The 15,082-nt window shown below is 38.8% G+C and overlaps 1 protein-coding gene across 1 annotated transcript in view; it reads left to right on the top strand.

Moving 5' to 3' along the window:
* mgat5 (alpha-1,6-mannosylglycoprotein 6-beta-N-acetylglucosaminyltransferase) overlaps positions 1 to 15,082 on the top strand; it is a 143,683-nt gene that overhangs the window by 12,843 nt on the left and 115,758 nt on the right. The window contains exon 2 of the mRNA XM_079808219.1: positions 10,821 to 11,233. Within this exon, the coding sequence (XP_079664345.1) occupies positions 10,993 to 11,233 (241 nt within the window). The 5' untranslated portion in view covers positions 10,821 to 10,992. The remainder of the gene's footprint in view (positions 1 to 10,820; positions 11,234 to 15,082) is intronic.

Below are 15,082 nucleotides of genomic sequence, written 5' to 3'. Positions count from 1 at the left end.
GCGACATACATTCACATCACAGGTTAGTGGGAGAGTTAAACTCACAGGACACTAGAGTTACTCACAATCACCAAAGTTCATTATTTGCATGTGTTTTAAAGCCTTGCCGGTTCATTCGCGTGCGCGGTTTAACATGCGCTTTTCAGAGTGCGCGCACTAAACGCCTGTCAAACACGCGATTACTGGACTAAGTAGTCGTCTTACTGCGCTAATACTGTCAAATACACACAAGGTTAGCATAAACACAGTCAGTTATGTCTAAAGTGAAAGTAAAATCGCGTGTGTCTGTATATTAGATGCAGTATATTAGACAACAGCGCAAAAGTAAACACGCGATCCTTAAAGGGACAGTTCACCTATAAAATGATGTCATTATTTACTCACTCTAATGTTGTTCCAAACCTGTATTCATTTCTCGATGACAGAATTTTCATTTTTGAGTGAAATATCCCTTTAATGTTAATACAACAACAAAAGACAAAGAGAAAATCACTCACTGCTCTTGACTGAAAAACTAATACAAACTAATATTTTACATTCATTCATTCAATTTCATACTTTAATGCTGCTGTACTGCTCTGAGCTGCCAGTGTAAATCTTTATATATATATATATATATTATATATATATATTTATTTTATATTATGCAATACACTAGGAATACAAGGTTTTTTTTTTAAAGTAAAGTTTTAAGTTTAAGGTAGGTTTTTCAATTCTTTTAAGTAAAATAAAGAAAGAGTATTGCAATTCTCCTTAAGCTCTTGCTGTTCCTGTCGCCTAAGAATAAAATAACAAAAAACTGATGTGACAAGCCATCAGAACCCAACCGAACCGAAAACCGTGGTTAAAAACCGAGGTATATATTGAACCGTGGACTAACTGTATTGTTGCATCCCTACTGTTCAGTAACCTTTTCAAAAACGTTCCCGCCTATTGTAAATTATTCATCAGCCTTTTCCATAGCTATCCTCTGGTTATGTAAGTTTCCGAGGCAAAAGGCACTTCTCTGGGAATGCTGTTCCACTCTATTTCAGGCACTCTCGCCCTGCAGGGTTTCTCTGAAGCTCTCAGGACAGCGTTTTCAACACTGGAGGAAACTGACGTGTCAGGCTTGATGCGAGATGTCAGGAACTACAAAGAATGAGGATGTGAATTCATGGACGTTCTGGGAATGTCGAACATTTCCTTGATAGGCAGAAGTATTCAGATCAAAGTCAGACGAAGAATCAACTACACCGAATTGCGTTTGCCAATGCATTTGTGTAGATTAATAATTACCCTGATAGTTATGTCGGCCATGATTTGGTTATGTATAATAATAATCATTTGTCATACGTTTTAATATGCTCATGATGTAATTGAGGAATTCTTTTGGAGGCATGGAAGCCCAGATAGCCTTCTGTTTATTATAAGATAACAAAATTGTTTGCTTATCTTAAGGTAGTGTGTCCAAAGGTTAAATGGTGTTGGGGGTTTTTTCCGATATTCTCCTCTCAGGAAGATATTTTTTCAAAAAGAATATTTGCAAGCCTGTAATTACCATTCATCAGTATAATATAATGCGGCTAAAAGATATTTTTAATTATCAAAATAATCAAAATTAGCGCCTTAAAGGATTAGTTAACTTTAAAATGAAAATTTCCTGATGTTTTCCTCACCCCCATCTCATCCAAGATGTTCATGTTTTTCTTTCTTCAGTCGGAAAGAAATGTTTTTGGCGGATTTTTCTGCACAAAATGGACTTCAATGGGAACCAGTGTTCATTTTGACAGCAAATTTTGATTTAGTTTTGACTAAAATGTCATATTTTAGTCACCTGAATTGTTTTTTAGTTTTAGTCGACTAAATATCATAAGATTTTAGTTAAATTGTTATGCAATTTATGCATTACTTAACCGACTGTCACTTGAACTGACATTTTGTTTTTGACATTAAAAATACTTGAAAGAGCTCAATACACTTTTTTTTTTTTTTTTTTTTTAAACATCTATATATTTTTTATAGCGTTGTATTTCTGTTTTAGTTAGTAGGCCATATCAGGTTAAGCTAAAGCTTCAAATAAGTTTGTCTATTATTTTTATTTCAGTTAACATTTATTTAATTTCAAGTAATGAAGATTTTTTTAATGGTTTTAGTGAACTATTATAACCCTGATGCTTTATTGAATATGTGTCAAATACTGGTCTTTCCTCCTGACTATGAATTAAATGGGAATTAAATTAAATACAGTTTATTGTGTAACCAAAAACGAATATCTAATGCGTGACTTTTAATTATAAACAAGCTCGAAATACACCGGGACTCTTATTTTGAAATGTCTTCGCCTCTGTTGCAGGAGCTCATATAAAGATAAAATATGCATTGTTACAACCGTCTAAAACGTATTACTATAAACATCGTAAAGTAATAAGAACAAAATTGTAGCTTAAATAACGATTAATCTACATTTAATTTATTATTTATGCACTTAAGACTGTAAAGTGTTTGATAACTTTATTACATTTCTGTGTATTGATTATATACGAAGGCCACAGGTAAATATGACATTTATTATAATGGGTTTATGTGAAGATTGAAGTTCACTTAAATTAAAAGTTATTTTTCTAAAGCCTAATAAATGTTGACATTGATATAGCTTTCAATTATACTGTAATGACTATCATTAATGTTTAAAAAAATAATAATTTCATAGAGGTATCAGTGATACTATTATTTATGTTGTTGTATTTATGCAGAGGTGGACAAAGTACACAACTCCATTACTCGAGTGAAAGTAAAAGTATTACTGGTCAAATATTACTCTGTTACAAGTGAAAGTTGTTAAAAATAATTTTTACTTAAGTAAAAGTACAGAAGTACTTGCTTTTAAAAGAATTTAAGTATCAAAAGAAAAATATTTTTTTATGTAAATGCATTATTTTATTATTGTTGCATTTTTGTATAAATGCAGGCTATGCCATGGTAGTTTAAGCCAGTTAGTGATGCTCCATACGACTACCTTGAACTAATTTAAATACTTAAAAGTTAGAAAGTTTTTTACAAAGCTGCTGTCACTTTAAGGCAGAATGCACAGATCCTACACACTGATACACATCCGATATTCCCCCAACTGTTTACGTTCACTTAAGACATAATCAACTTTGTTTACGTGAATACTTTCCGAAATGAAAATGTTTACATTTTGTGTGTATTGGTCTGCTTAAGTGCGAAAAAACACAAAAGAAAGCTCTATTCAGTACTCGTGCTCTGGCATCTCAGAGGCACAAAAAAAAAACTCAGACTGAACTGAGCTCTTTCATCATGCTTTTTCAGATTCATCCATATGTCTATGCTTCTCTTTCTCCCAGATATTTACATTTTGCAAAAAAAAAAAAAAACTTTTAAAGAAGAAACAAAATCATCCACTGACTTGCAAAGCTGCTACAGAAACGACTTTTGACTTTGAGGACCTTGATAGAAATGTAGTGGAGTAAAAAGTACGATATTTGTCTTTCAAATGTAGTGAAGTTAAAGTAAAAGTTCCAGTTAAAGTAAGAGTACAGATACTCAAAAAGTGTACTTAAGTACAGTACTCAAGTAAATGTACTTCGTTACTGTCCACCTCTGTATTTATGTAAATGTGAAATTATTGCAATATAAAAATTGCAAAAACATGTTTTAAGCGCAATTCATTACAGAAAATGTGATTTAATGAGTCATTTTTTTAATCAATAGACAGCACTTATTAAAAGCATCTTTCAGTTGCTTAAAAAAACGTGTCATGTGATTGCCGTCACACCTTATCCTGGTCATGCATTGTGTTAAAAGTGGCCGATAAGTATTAGTTTGCTTTCTGTAAAGCAAGATGAGCTAGTGTTGCACCTACTCTTAATACTGATAGGAAGGTGTTCCTTTCATAGAGATAATTTTAGCAGCAAATGATGTAATGTATCATTTTCTGGGGCGCTAGTCATTGTTCAGTAATTAAATGTGATATGAGTCGGGTATTGGTGTATTTATCTGCTTTGCCCTGGGGCTGCACACCAGTATCAGATTCAGTAAGATATGTTTAACCTCATGGAAAAATAGGTCTTGACCTGGTTTCTTTGTGGTCACTCATGTGGCATCTTTGTTGCTTGCAAAGTTGTTTAACGCTGCACATGTCAACTATAGAGTGTGGATTTGCGGGATTTCTGTTTGTGTGATTCACATCGAAGTGTTTGTTCAATAGTTCAGATGTTTTGTGCAACGCTACATTGGGGAGAGAGTGTGTGGGAGGTTGCATGTGCATTTGGCAAAGAAAGGGAAGTGTGTGTGCAAACTTGAAATCATTGTTGCATTTTATGAGCGCATCACTTTTGCATTTTATTAGACTTCGACTACTTGTGAATAATCAATTTTTCATTTTTTCAGTTTAGGGCTGCAACTAACTGATTATTTTGATAATCGATTAGTTGGTCGATTATTTTTTCGATTAATCGGACATCGTTTTTTCTTTTATTGACAACTATTCCACATCCTGCCCAATGCTGCCCTTCAAACAAACGTGTCAGCTGTGCTATGAACACACACATACGAATATATCCACCCTTACAAAAATTAACCATGGTTTTACAATGGATAAAACAAGCAAAAATAATAATAATAATAATAATACATAAATAACAGGGGTTATTGTAGTTATTCCATGATAACCACAAATTAGCATGGTTTTGCTTCAAATCCATGGTATTTGTGTGGTTGGTTATGCAAATGGTAATCAATACGCCAAAAAAAAACATGGTCTTATTATAATAAAACCATGGATATTTTCATAAGGGTTTGTCAGTGCAACAGCGCATCCGGGTCCACACACTCTCATACCACAAGAAAAACAACAAACGCTGCTAATATACACACACACAATGAGGTGTAATACTACAAAAAAATTATAATCATAACCTTTATCTCCATACCAAAATTCCAGATGCCAGACAGTAATTCATCTTTTATAAATCGTTAAAATATTAATGTCTGTGACGCTGTGAGCACAGAGACTGTTGTGTAGACTAAGTATTTAAAATGTTTAACTTTTTAAAATATTTGATATGAATAATATATTGCCCATAAACGGCCGTCGATGGCATTCTCAAGTAGAGCCCGACCGATAAAGGATTTTTAAGGCCGATAACGATACAAATATTTTATATATTCCTATATATATATATATATTAGGTTAAAGATTAATCGCGATTAATCGCATCCAAAATAAAAGTTTGTGTTTACATAATATATGTGTGTGTACTCTGTTAATTATTATTTATATATAAATACACACACATTCATGTATATATTTAAGAAATATTTGCATGTATATACTGTATATACATTTATATAATCTATAATATATATATATATATATATATATATATATATATATATATATATATATATATATATATATATATAAATATAAATGTTTTATATATAAAAATATTTTTTTTTTCTTAAATATATACAAGCTTGTGTGTGTATTTATATATAAATAATAATTAACAGCATACACACACATATATTATAAAAACACAAACTTTTATTTTGGATGCGATTAATCGAGATTAATCTTTTGACATATATATATATATATATGTGTCAAAAGATTAATCTCGATTAATCGCATCCAAAATAAAAGTTTGTGTAACAGAAACGCGTTAAAAAAAACTTTCCCTTACATTAGTTATTTGTAGTTATTCATGAATCTCTAAAATAATAGGATAATGCAGTTTAAAAATAAACTTGTTTGTTTTATTGTTACAACAGAACAGAGGAACATAAAAATATATTCAAATTCTGATAAATAAAATGTATTAAAAATACAAACTTAAGATGTGAACTTGGACGAAAACACAATAACAAAAAAAAAATCAAAGATACCAGTATTAATAGACATCATAAGCTTCATAAATATAACTTTGAGAAAGACTGGAAGTTTAGTTAAGTTCTGATAAATAACAACAGCAAAATATATAGTATATAAGCCATTATGTGACTCGTTAATGCTGCAACGCACTTTCGTTCACTCGTTAGCCTAACTTACAATGCAGGGACTGGAACTACAAATATACTAGTTATATAAATACAGTAATCATTACTTTATTTAGGCAGAATAAGTTTGTTGTGATTTTCAAGCGCTAATCATTAATGTTAGTGGCCTTTCACTGATAGCCATGGCATTAGCTAGCTTTGTGGTTAGCTAAAGTCTAAGACATAATTTAGAAATGGACAACGTCATACTGCAAAATATTGTAAAACATACTTTTTCAAAATAACGTGCAAGGACGAGATGATACGTCTCATGCTGTGAAACTGTCACGCTATAACTTACTAGCTAATTCCGTTTCACTCTTGGCTTACATGTAACAGCAAAACTGGAATTTTGTCATGCTTATTTGAGTTAAGAGAACTGATGGGGATGTTCTTTTCAATGGTATTCAAGCAATGTACATGTGCCAGCTTACCATGCACTTCACGGATGATCTCCGTTGGGTTGTGAATGTTCGCAGCATGACTCAGCTGGTGTTGTAGAGCGCCCTCTGGTGGACAAACTATGAAACGCCAACACTCATAATGTGGTTGAGCGGTGTTTCGTCCGTTTTAATTATTTTTTCAAATATTAATTTATCGGCCATCATAAATGCCGATACCGATAGTTTGGAAAATGCCGATATATCAGCCGGGCTCTATTCTCAAGTGAAACGAGTTGAGGCTTGGACCCAGGAACTGCATTCCTTACGTCACGACTTAACAAGCGGATACATAATGTTCAAAAGTTACTAAGCAAAAGGACAGTTTAAATAAACAAAAACACACAAAAAAACCCCCACAAACTCAGCGCTAGCTGATAAGAGGAATGTTCTGGAACACACACACACACACACACACACACACACACACACACCAAGCGGCTCCTCCCGCAGTTTCTCCTGAAGTGAGTTAAACTGCAGTTCATGGACTGGCCACTAGAGGCAGACTCCAGAAGGAGCAGAATCTCATTGAGCTCATGTTAAAATGGCCGACTTTACAGCAGAAGAACACATGTTTACAGTCTGGGACAAACTCTGCTTTTGGTCTATACGGCTAATGTTGCCCTTCATGACGACTGTGGGGGGGGGGGTTTATTTATAACTCATTCGTTTACATTATATAAAGCCTTAAAGTTCTGCATAATTAAGGGCGTGGCCACTTTGAGTGACAGGTGGATTGCCGTTTGTCTGCTGTCTGTTAGTCGTCACATCAGCTCTTTATCCCGTAGAACCGTCTTAAATTTATGTTCAATTCCACGCTCTTATCTCTTTACAGTTGCTACTCTCATAAAATACTTTTTAAAAATGTATTTTTTTGGATGGGACAATGCATATTGATGAACGTACGTACAATATAATTTTACGAAAATACGCCGGATTTGGCACGGAGCTCATTTCCATCCGTAGTCCCAGACAAACAAACAAACAAGAATAGACAAAAAGCAAACATAATACCAAACAGACGTATAAAGATAAAAAGTTTCCATGCTTAGATCAAATATTTATCATAATTGTTTAAGATGCATATTTAAAAATTCCTATGGATAGTGCTTATTATAAATGTACCTATTTTACAGTGTATTTTACAGATTGCTAGGGTCTTCTGTTCTGAGTGATTGCTAGGGTCAATTAGGTGGTTGTTGGGGTCATTTGAGTGGTTGCTAGGGTCATCTTGGTCATTTCTTGGGTCTTTGGGTGGTTGCTAGAGTCATCTGGGTCATTCCTTGGGTCTTTGGGTGGTTGCTAGGGTCATCTGGGTCATTCCTTGGGTCTTTGGGTGGTTGCTAGGGTCATCTGGGTAATTTCTTGGGTCTTTGGGTGGTTGCTAGGGTCATATGTTCTGAGGGATTGTTAGGGACAATTAGGGGGTTGTTAGGGTCATTTGAGTGGTTGCTAGGGTCTTCAGGGTCATTTATTGGGTCTTTGGGTGGTTGCTAGGGTCATCTGGGTCATTTCTTGGGTCTTTGGGTGGTTGCTAGGGTTATCTGGGTCATTTCTTGGGTCTTTGGGTGGTTGCTAGGGTCATCTGGGTCATTTCTTGGGTCTTTGGGTGGTTGCTAGGATCATCTGTTCTGAGTGATAGCTAGGGTCAATTAGGGGGTTGTTAGGGTCGTTTGAGTGGTTGCTAGGGTCTTCAGGGTCATTTATTGGGTCTTTGGGTGGTTGCTAGGGTCTTTTGTTCTGAGTGATTGCTAGGGTCAATTAGGTGGTTGTTGGGGTCATTTGAGTGGTTGCTAGGGTCATCAAGGTCATTTCTTGGTCTTTGGGTGGTTGTTAGGATCGTCTACTTGTTAGGGTTGGCTGGTTATTTGGGTCTTTTGGGTGGTTGCTAGGGTCATCTGTTCTGAGTGATTGCTAGGGTCAATTAGGGGGTTGTTAGGGTCATTTGAGTGGTTGCTAGGGTCATCTGGGTCATTTATTGGGTTTTTGGGTGGTTGCTAGGGTCAATTAGGTGGTTGTTGGGGTCATTTGAATGGTTGCTAGGGTCATCTAGGTCATTTCTTGGTCTTTGGGTGGTTGTTAGGATCATCTGCTTGTTAGGGTTGGCTGGTTATTTGGGTCTTTTGGGTGGTTGCTAGGGTCATATGTTCTGAGCTATTGCTTGGGTCAATTAGGGGGTTGTTAGGGTCATTTGAGTGGTTGCTAGGGTCATCTGGGTCATTTATTGGGTTTTTGGGTGGTTGCTAGGATCATCTGCTTGTTAGGGTTGGCTGGTTATTTGGGTCTTTTGAGTGGTTGCTAGGGTCATATGGGTCATTTCTTGGGTCATTGGGTGGTTGCTAGTTCAGAGTGGCTCTGGGTAGATCCAATAGGACCAGGAAAGATTGAGTTGTGCAGTTGCTGTTACTCGAGGGTGTGCATTACAGTGAGTTTAATAGGGCTGTAAGAACTGCTTCAAGCCTTGACATTAAGTGGCTTGTTACTTTAACTATAAAGTAAATATCAAAGGTCACTTGTAGTAGGTCTGAAAGGAGAGTGAAGTGATTGGGCAACTTTTCTAAAGCTGGTTACGCTGGGATTATACGGTCATCAGTGTGTCAACCACATCAGAAAGTCAACAGTTGGTGTGTATTCAGCCTTTGCGCCCGCATTATATCAATGGCATATTTAAATCTGCGCCCACATGCAAACAAGCGTATTTGTGCTCATAAAATAACTATTTGTCTTTCATTCTCTGGGAGCCTTTCAGTCGAGGTTTTCATCCTTTGCTTCGACTCGATCTCCTCATTGAAATGCCTCCGCACGGTCTGTTGGAACGGTCTCCGTTTAATCCCATAATAATGTGAAACACTAGCGACCGCATTGTGATCCTGGTTATGTGGGAATCCATTATGATGTCACAGTTGTGGTCACATTGCCTGGCAGCACAGGTGAAACTAAATAGTTGACTTTGCATGCAATTGTTACAGTGCAATTGTTACAGTGATCTGGGTGGTTTCTACTTTTCATTTGAGTGGTTGCTAGGGTCATCTGGGGGCATTTCTTGGGATTTTGAGTGGTTGCTAGGGTCATCTGGGGACATTTCTTGGGTTTTTGAGTGGTTGCTAGGGTCATCTGGGGCATTTCTTGGGTCTTTGGGTGGTTGCTAGGGTCTTCTGTTCTGAGTAATTACTTTGGTCAATTAGGTGGTTGTTGGGGTCATTTGAGTGGTTGCTAGGGTCATCTGGGTCATTTGGGTTTTTGGGTGGTTGCTAGGGTCATCTGTTCTGAGTGATTGCTAGGGTCATTTGAGTGGTTTCTAGGGTCATTTGGGTCATTTCTTGGGTCTTTGGGTGGTTGCTAGGGTCATCTGGGTCATTTATTGGGTTTTTGGGTGGTTGCTAGGATCTTCTGTTCTGAGTGATTGCTAGGGTCAATTGATTGGTTACTAGGGTCATCTGTGTCATTTCTTGGGTCTTTGAGTGGTTGTTAGGGTCTTCTATTCTGAGTGATTGCTAGGGTCAATTAGGGAGTTGTTTGGGTCATTTGAGTGGTTGCTAGGGTCATTTATTGGGTTTGGGTGGTTGCTAGGGTCTTCTGTTCTGAGTGATTGCTAGGGTCAATTAGGGGGTTGTTAGGGTCATTTGAGTGGTTGCTAGGGTTATTTCTTGGGTCTTTGGGTGGTTGCTAGGATCTTCTGTTCTGAGTGATTGCTAGGGTCAATTAGGTGGTTTTTGGGGTCATTTGAGTGGTTGCTAGGGTCATCTGGTTCATTTCTTGGGTCTTTGGGTGGTTGCTAGGGTATTCTGTTCTGAGTGATTGCTAGGGTCTTTGAGTGGTTGCTAGGGTAATTTCTTGGGTTTTTGGGTGGTTGCTAGGGTCTTCTGTTCTGAATGATTGCTAGGGTCATTTGAGTGGTTGCTAGGGTCATCTGGCTTATTTCATGGGTCTTTGGGTGGTTGCTAGGGTCTTCTATTCTGATTGATTGCTAGGGTCAATTAGGTGGTTGTTAGGGTCATTTGAGTGGTTGCTAGGGTCATTTCTTGGGTCTTTGGGTGGTTGCTAGGGTCATCTGTTCTGAGTGATTGCTAGGTTCAATTAGGTGGTTGTTATGGTCATTTGAGTGGTTGCTAGGGTCATTTCTTGGGTCTTTGGGTGGTTGCTAGGATCATCTGCTTGTTAGGGTTGGCTGGTTATTTGGGTCTTTTTAGTTTTTTTTCCCCTTTTTTTTAATAATAATCAAAAATCATGTCTAATTACTTGAAATCAGTACATGTAAAAATGTACAGTTTTTAGCGGATCCAAAAACGTTTATACTAGCCTTTATACTAATTTGACCTTTTCTTGTTTTTCTTCCAGTGTGGTCATTGTGATGGAGCTTCTGGTGGGCGTGTCTTCGGTGAGACTGACGGCTTGAGCTCAGAGGAATGGACTACAGAAAGACGAGAGACCACGCCCCCCTGAGCACCATGAGGCTCAACTCCTCCTGAATCGCTCACACACTCCACACACTCAAACGAACTTCCTCGCCATGGGCTCTGTGTACTTGTGGAAGTTGTCCTCCCAAAAGCTGGGATTCTTCCTTGTGAGTTTCGGCTTCATTTGGGGGATGATGCTGCTTCACTTCACCATCCAGCAGAGGGCGACGCACGAAAGCAGCGCGCAGCTACGCCTGCAGATCCTGGACCTCAGCAAGAGATACATCAAAGCCCTCGCTGAGGAGAACCAGAGCGTGATGGACGGGCCCTATGTAGGCACCATGACGGCATATGGTGAGGCCTTCGCGTTATCCGAAAGCGCATAATGTCTAGTAGTTTCGTAGTTGATATGTCATCATTAGGGCTCCCTTTTGGAATTGCTGCTTTTCTTCTTCTTCTTCTTCTTCTTCTTCTTCTTCTTCTTCTTCTTCTTCTTCTTCATCTCCAAAGTGAATTGCATTTTTGAGGGCCTAGACATGAGAGTAAGACTCCTAGCAACATATTAAAAAGTGTCAGCAAGTGTTAAATTGGCTAGCATATTGCTAGAAACATGTTAAAACATGTTAGCAATGCTTAGCTTAGCCAAACATAACATGCAACATACCAGAAACATGTTAAAACGTGCTAGCAATGCTTAGCCAAACATAACATGCAACATGCCAGAAACATGCTAAAACATGCTAGCAGTGCTTAGCTTAGCCAAACATAACATGCAACATGTTAACACATGTTAGCAATGCTTAGCCAAACATAGCATGCAACATGCTAAAACATGCTAGCAATGCTTAGCCAAATATAACATGCAACATGTCAGAAACATGTTAGCAATGCTTAGCTTAGCCAAACATAACATGCAACATGCCAGAAACATGTTAAAACGTGCTAGCAATGTTTAGCTTAGCCAAACATAACATGCAACATGCTAAAACATGCTAGCAATGCTTAGCCAAACATAGCATGCAACATGCCAGAAACATGCTAAAACATGCTAGCAATGCTTAGCTTAGCCAAACATAACATGCAACATGTTAACACATGTTAGCAATGCTTTGACAAACATAGCATGCAACATGCTAAAACATGCTAGCAATGCTTAGCCAAGCATAACATGCAACATGTCAGAAACATGTTAGCAATGCTTAGCTTAGCCAAACATAACATGCAACATGCCAGAAACATGTTAAAACGTGCTAGCAATGTTTAGCTTAGCCAAACATAACATGCAACATGCTAAAACATGTTAGCAATGCTTAGCCAAATATAACATGCAACATGTCAGAAACATGCTAGCAGTGCTTAGCTTAGCCAAACATAACATGCAACATGTTAACACATGTTAGCAATGCTTAGCCAAACATAGCATGCAACATGCTAAAACATGCTAAAACATGCTTAGCCAAACATAACATGCAACATGTCAGAAACATGTTAGCAATGCTTAGCTTAGCCAAACATAACATGCAACATGCCAGAAACATGTTAAAACGTGCTAGCAATGTTTAGCTTAGCCAAACATAGCATGCAACATGCTAAAACATGTTAGCAATGCTTAGCCAAATATAACATGCAACATGTCAGAAACATGTTAGCAATGCTTAGCTTAGCCAAACATAACATGCAACATGCCAGAAACATGCTAAAACATGCCAGCAATGCTTAGCTTAGCCAAACATAACATGCAAAATGCTAGAAACATGCTAAAACAAGCTAGCAACACTTAGCTAAGCGTTAAAGCATGCCATTAGTGCAATGAAACAGGAAGTTGCTTTAACTGAGGTATACAATGTCCGATTTACCCCAAACACCACATCCTAGCAAAACACTTAGCTAAGTGCTAAAGCATGTTATTTTCACCATAAAACAGGAAGTTGCTGTAACTCGAGCATGCAACCTCCAATCTGCCCCAAACTTCACGTGTTTGATAAATGCCCTGTCCTGAAGACATCTACATGCCAAAATGTAGTTATAGGCATAGCGCCACCAGCTGGCAGCAGGAAGTCTGGCAAATACAAATGACTTTGACGTAGTCGTCCTATATTTACGTGCATTCCTTATCACACTACGCACTACGGCTCCTCTGGCTGTGTCTCTTAGCCTATATTTATCTCCCATAATGACCCGAGGCTGCAGCGGAGAAGCGATGCCATGCGGAAGATGCATCTGTGACGGGCCGCTAGCATAACAAGCAATGTTCACAGAGACAATGTGACTGTTGTTAAGCGGAAGAAAGCCGCGGCGGGGCAGTTTTAGGCTTCCTCTCAGGACACAGACGTCGATAACTTATTCATGCCGCTAATAGAGGCGCTGGGCTGGGCTTCATTACGGCTCACGGATGGCTATCGATCCACAAGCAAAGACACACACCACAGCTTCCTGCTCTAAACAGCTTCTTTTACACTTGAAGACGTGATTGGTTCACGTATTTATCAGGTTCAAGAAGCTTCCAGAGGTGTGTGGTGCAAGGAAACACGCGACTTTTGGGTTTCTCGTGTGAGATGTAGCTGTGGTAACATTATCCACAACAAATGCCTTATTCGGTTAGCGCTAATGCTAATTAAGGCCCGTGCTTTTAGAGGTAACTCCGCCTGGGTAAGGAAGGACTCAAGGCAGGGGGCGTGGCATTCATAATGATCTCAACATTTGTTTCCGCCCCCAAAATGCTCTCTTTGGCAAATCTCTAAAGGAATATACTCTTGTTCAAAAGTTTACACACCCCTTGCAGAATCTATCAATAGTTTTAACAAAATAAATGGGATCATACAACATGCATGTTTTTTTTCTTCAAAAGTTTTCACCCCCCGGCTCTTGATGCATCAGTGAATGTGTGCATTATTTGTAATAGTTGTGTTTGAGTCTCTCAATCGTCCTCAGTCCTCATACAGTCTCTGCTGGAGAGGGTTCAAATATGCAAATATGGTTCAAATATGCAAAAGATGCTGAAAAACGGAAGGATTTTCAGGACCTGGAGGGTTTTTCTGGAAAACGTTGGGCAGTTTAACTGCAGGACAAACAAGAGGCTCGAGAGGCTCACACACACACACAGCCATGGATCATCCAGGGAACAACACACACACACACACACACACACACACACACACACACACACACACAGCCATGGATCATCCAGGGAACAACACACACACACACACACACACACACACACACACACACACACACACACACACAGCCATGGATCATCCAGGTAACAACACACACACACACACACACACACACACACACACACACACACACACACACACACACACACAGCCATGGATCATCCAGGGAACAACACACACACACACACACACACACACACACACACACACACACACACACAGAGCGATCATTCAGGGAACAACACACACACACACACAGCCATGGATCATCCAGGGAACAACACACACACACACACACACACACACACACACACACACACACACACACACAGCCATGGATCATCCAGGGAACAACACACACACACACACACACACACACACACACACACACACACACACACACACACACACAGCGATCATTCAGGGAACAACACACACACACACACACAGCCATGGATCATCCAGGGAACAACACACACACACACAGCCATGGATCATCCAGGTAACAACACACACACACACACACACACACACACACACACACACACACACACACACACAGCCATGGATCATCAAGGGAACAACACACACACACACACACACACACAGCCATGGATCATCCAGGTAACAACACACACACACACACACACACACACACACACAGCCATGGATCATCCAGGTAACAACACACACACACACACACACACACACACACAGCCATGGATCATCCAGGTAACAACACACACACACACACACACACACAGCCATGGATCATCCAGGTAACAACACACACACACACACACACACACACACACACACACACACACAGCCATGGATCATCAAGGGAACAACACACACACACACACACACACACACACACACACACACACAGCCATGGATCATCAAGGGAACAACACACACACACACACACACACACAGCCATGGATCATCCAGGTAACAACACACACACACACACACACACACACACACACAGCCATGGATCATCCAGGTAACAACACACACA

Source organism: Gobio gobio (assembly GCF_949357685.1).
Source record: "Gobio gobio genome assembly, chromosome: 24".
NCBI classification, from domain to species: Eukaryota; Metazoa; Chordata; class Actinopteri; order Cypriniformes; family Gobionidae; genus Gobio; species Gobio gobio.
The sequence above is the reverse complement of the archived record's forward strand: the minus strand, read 5'-3'. Positions and strand labels throughout refer to the sequence as shown.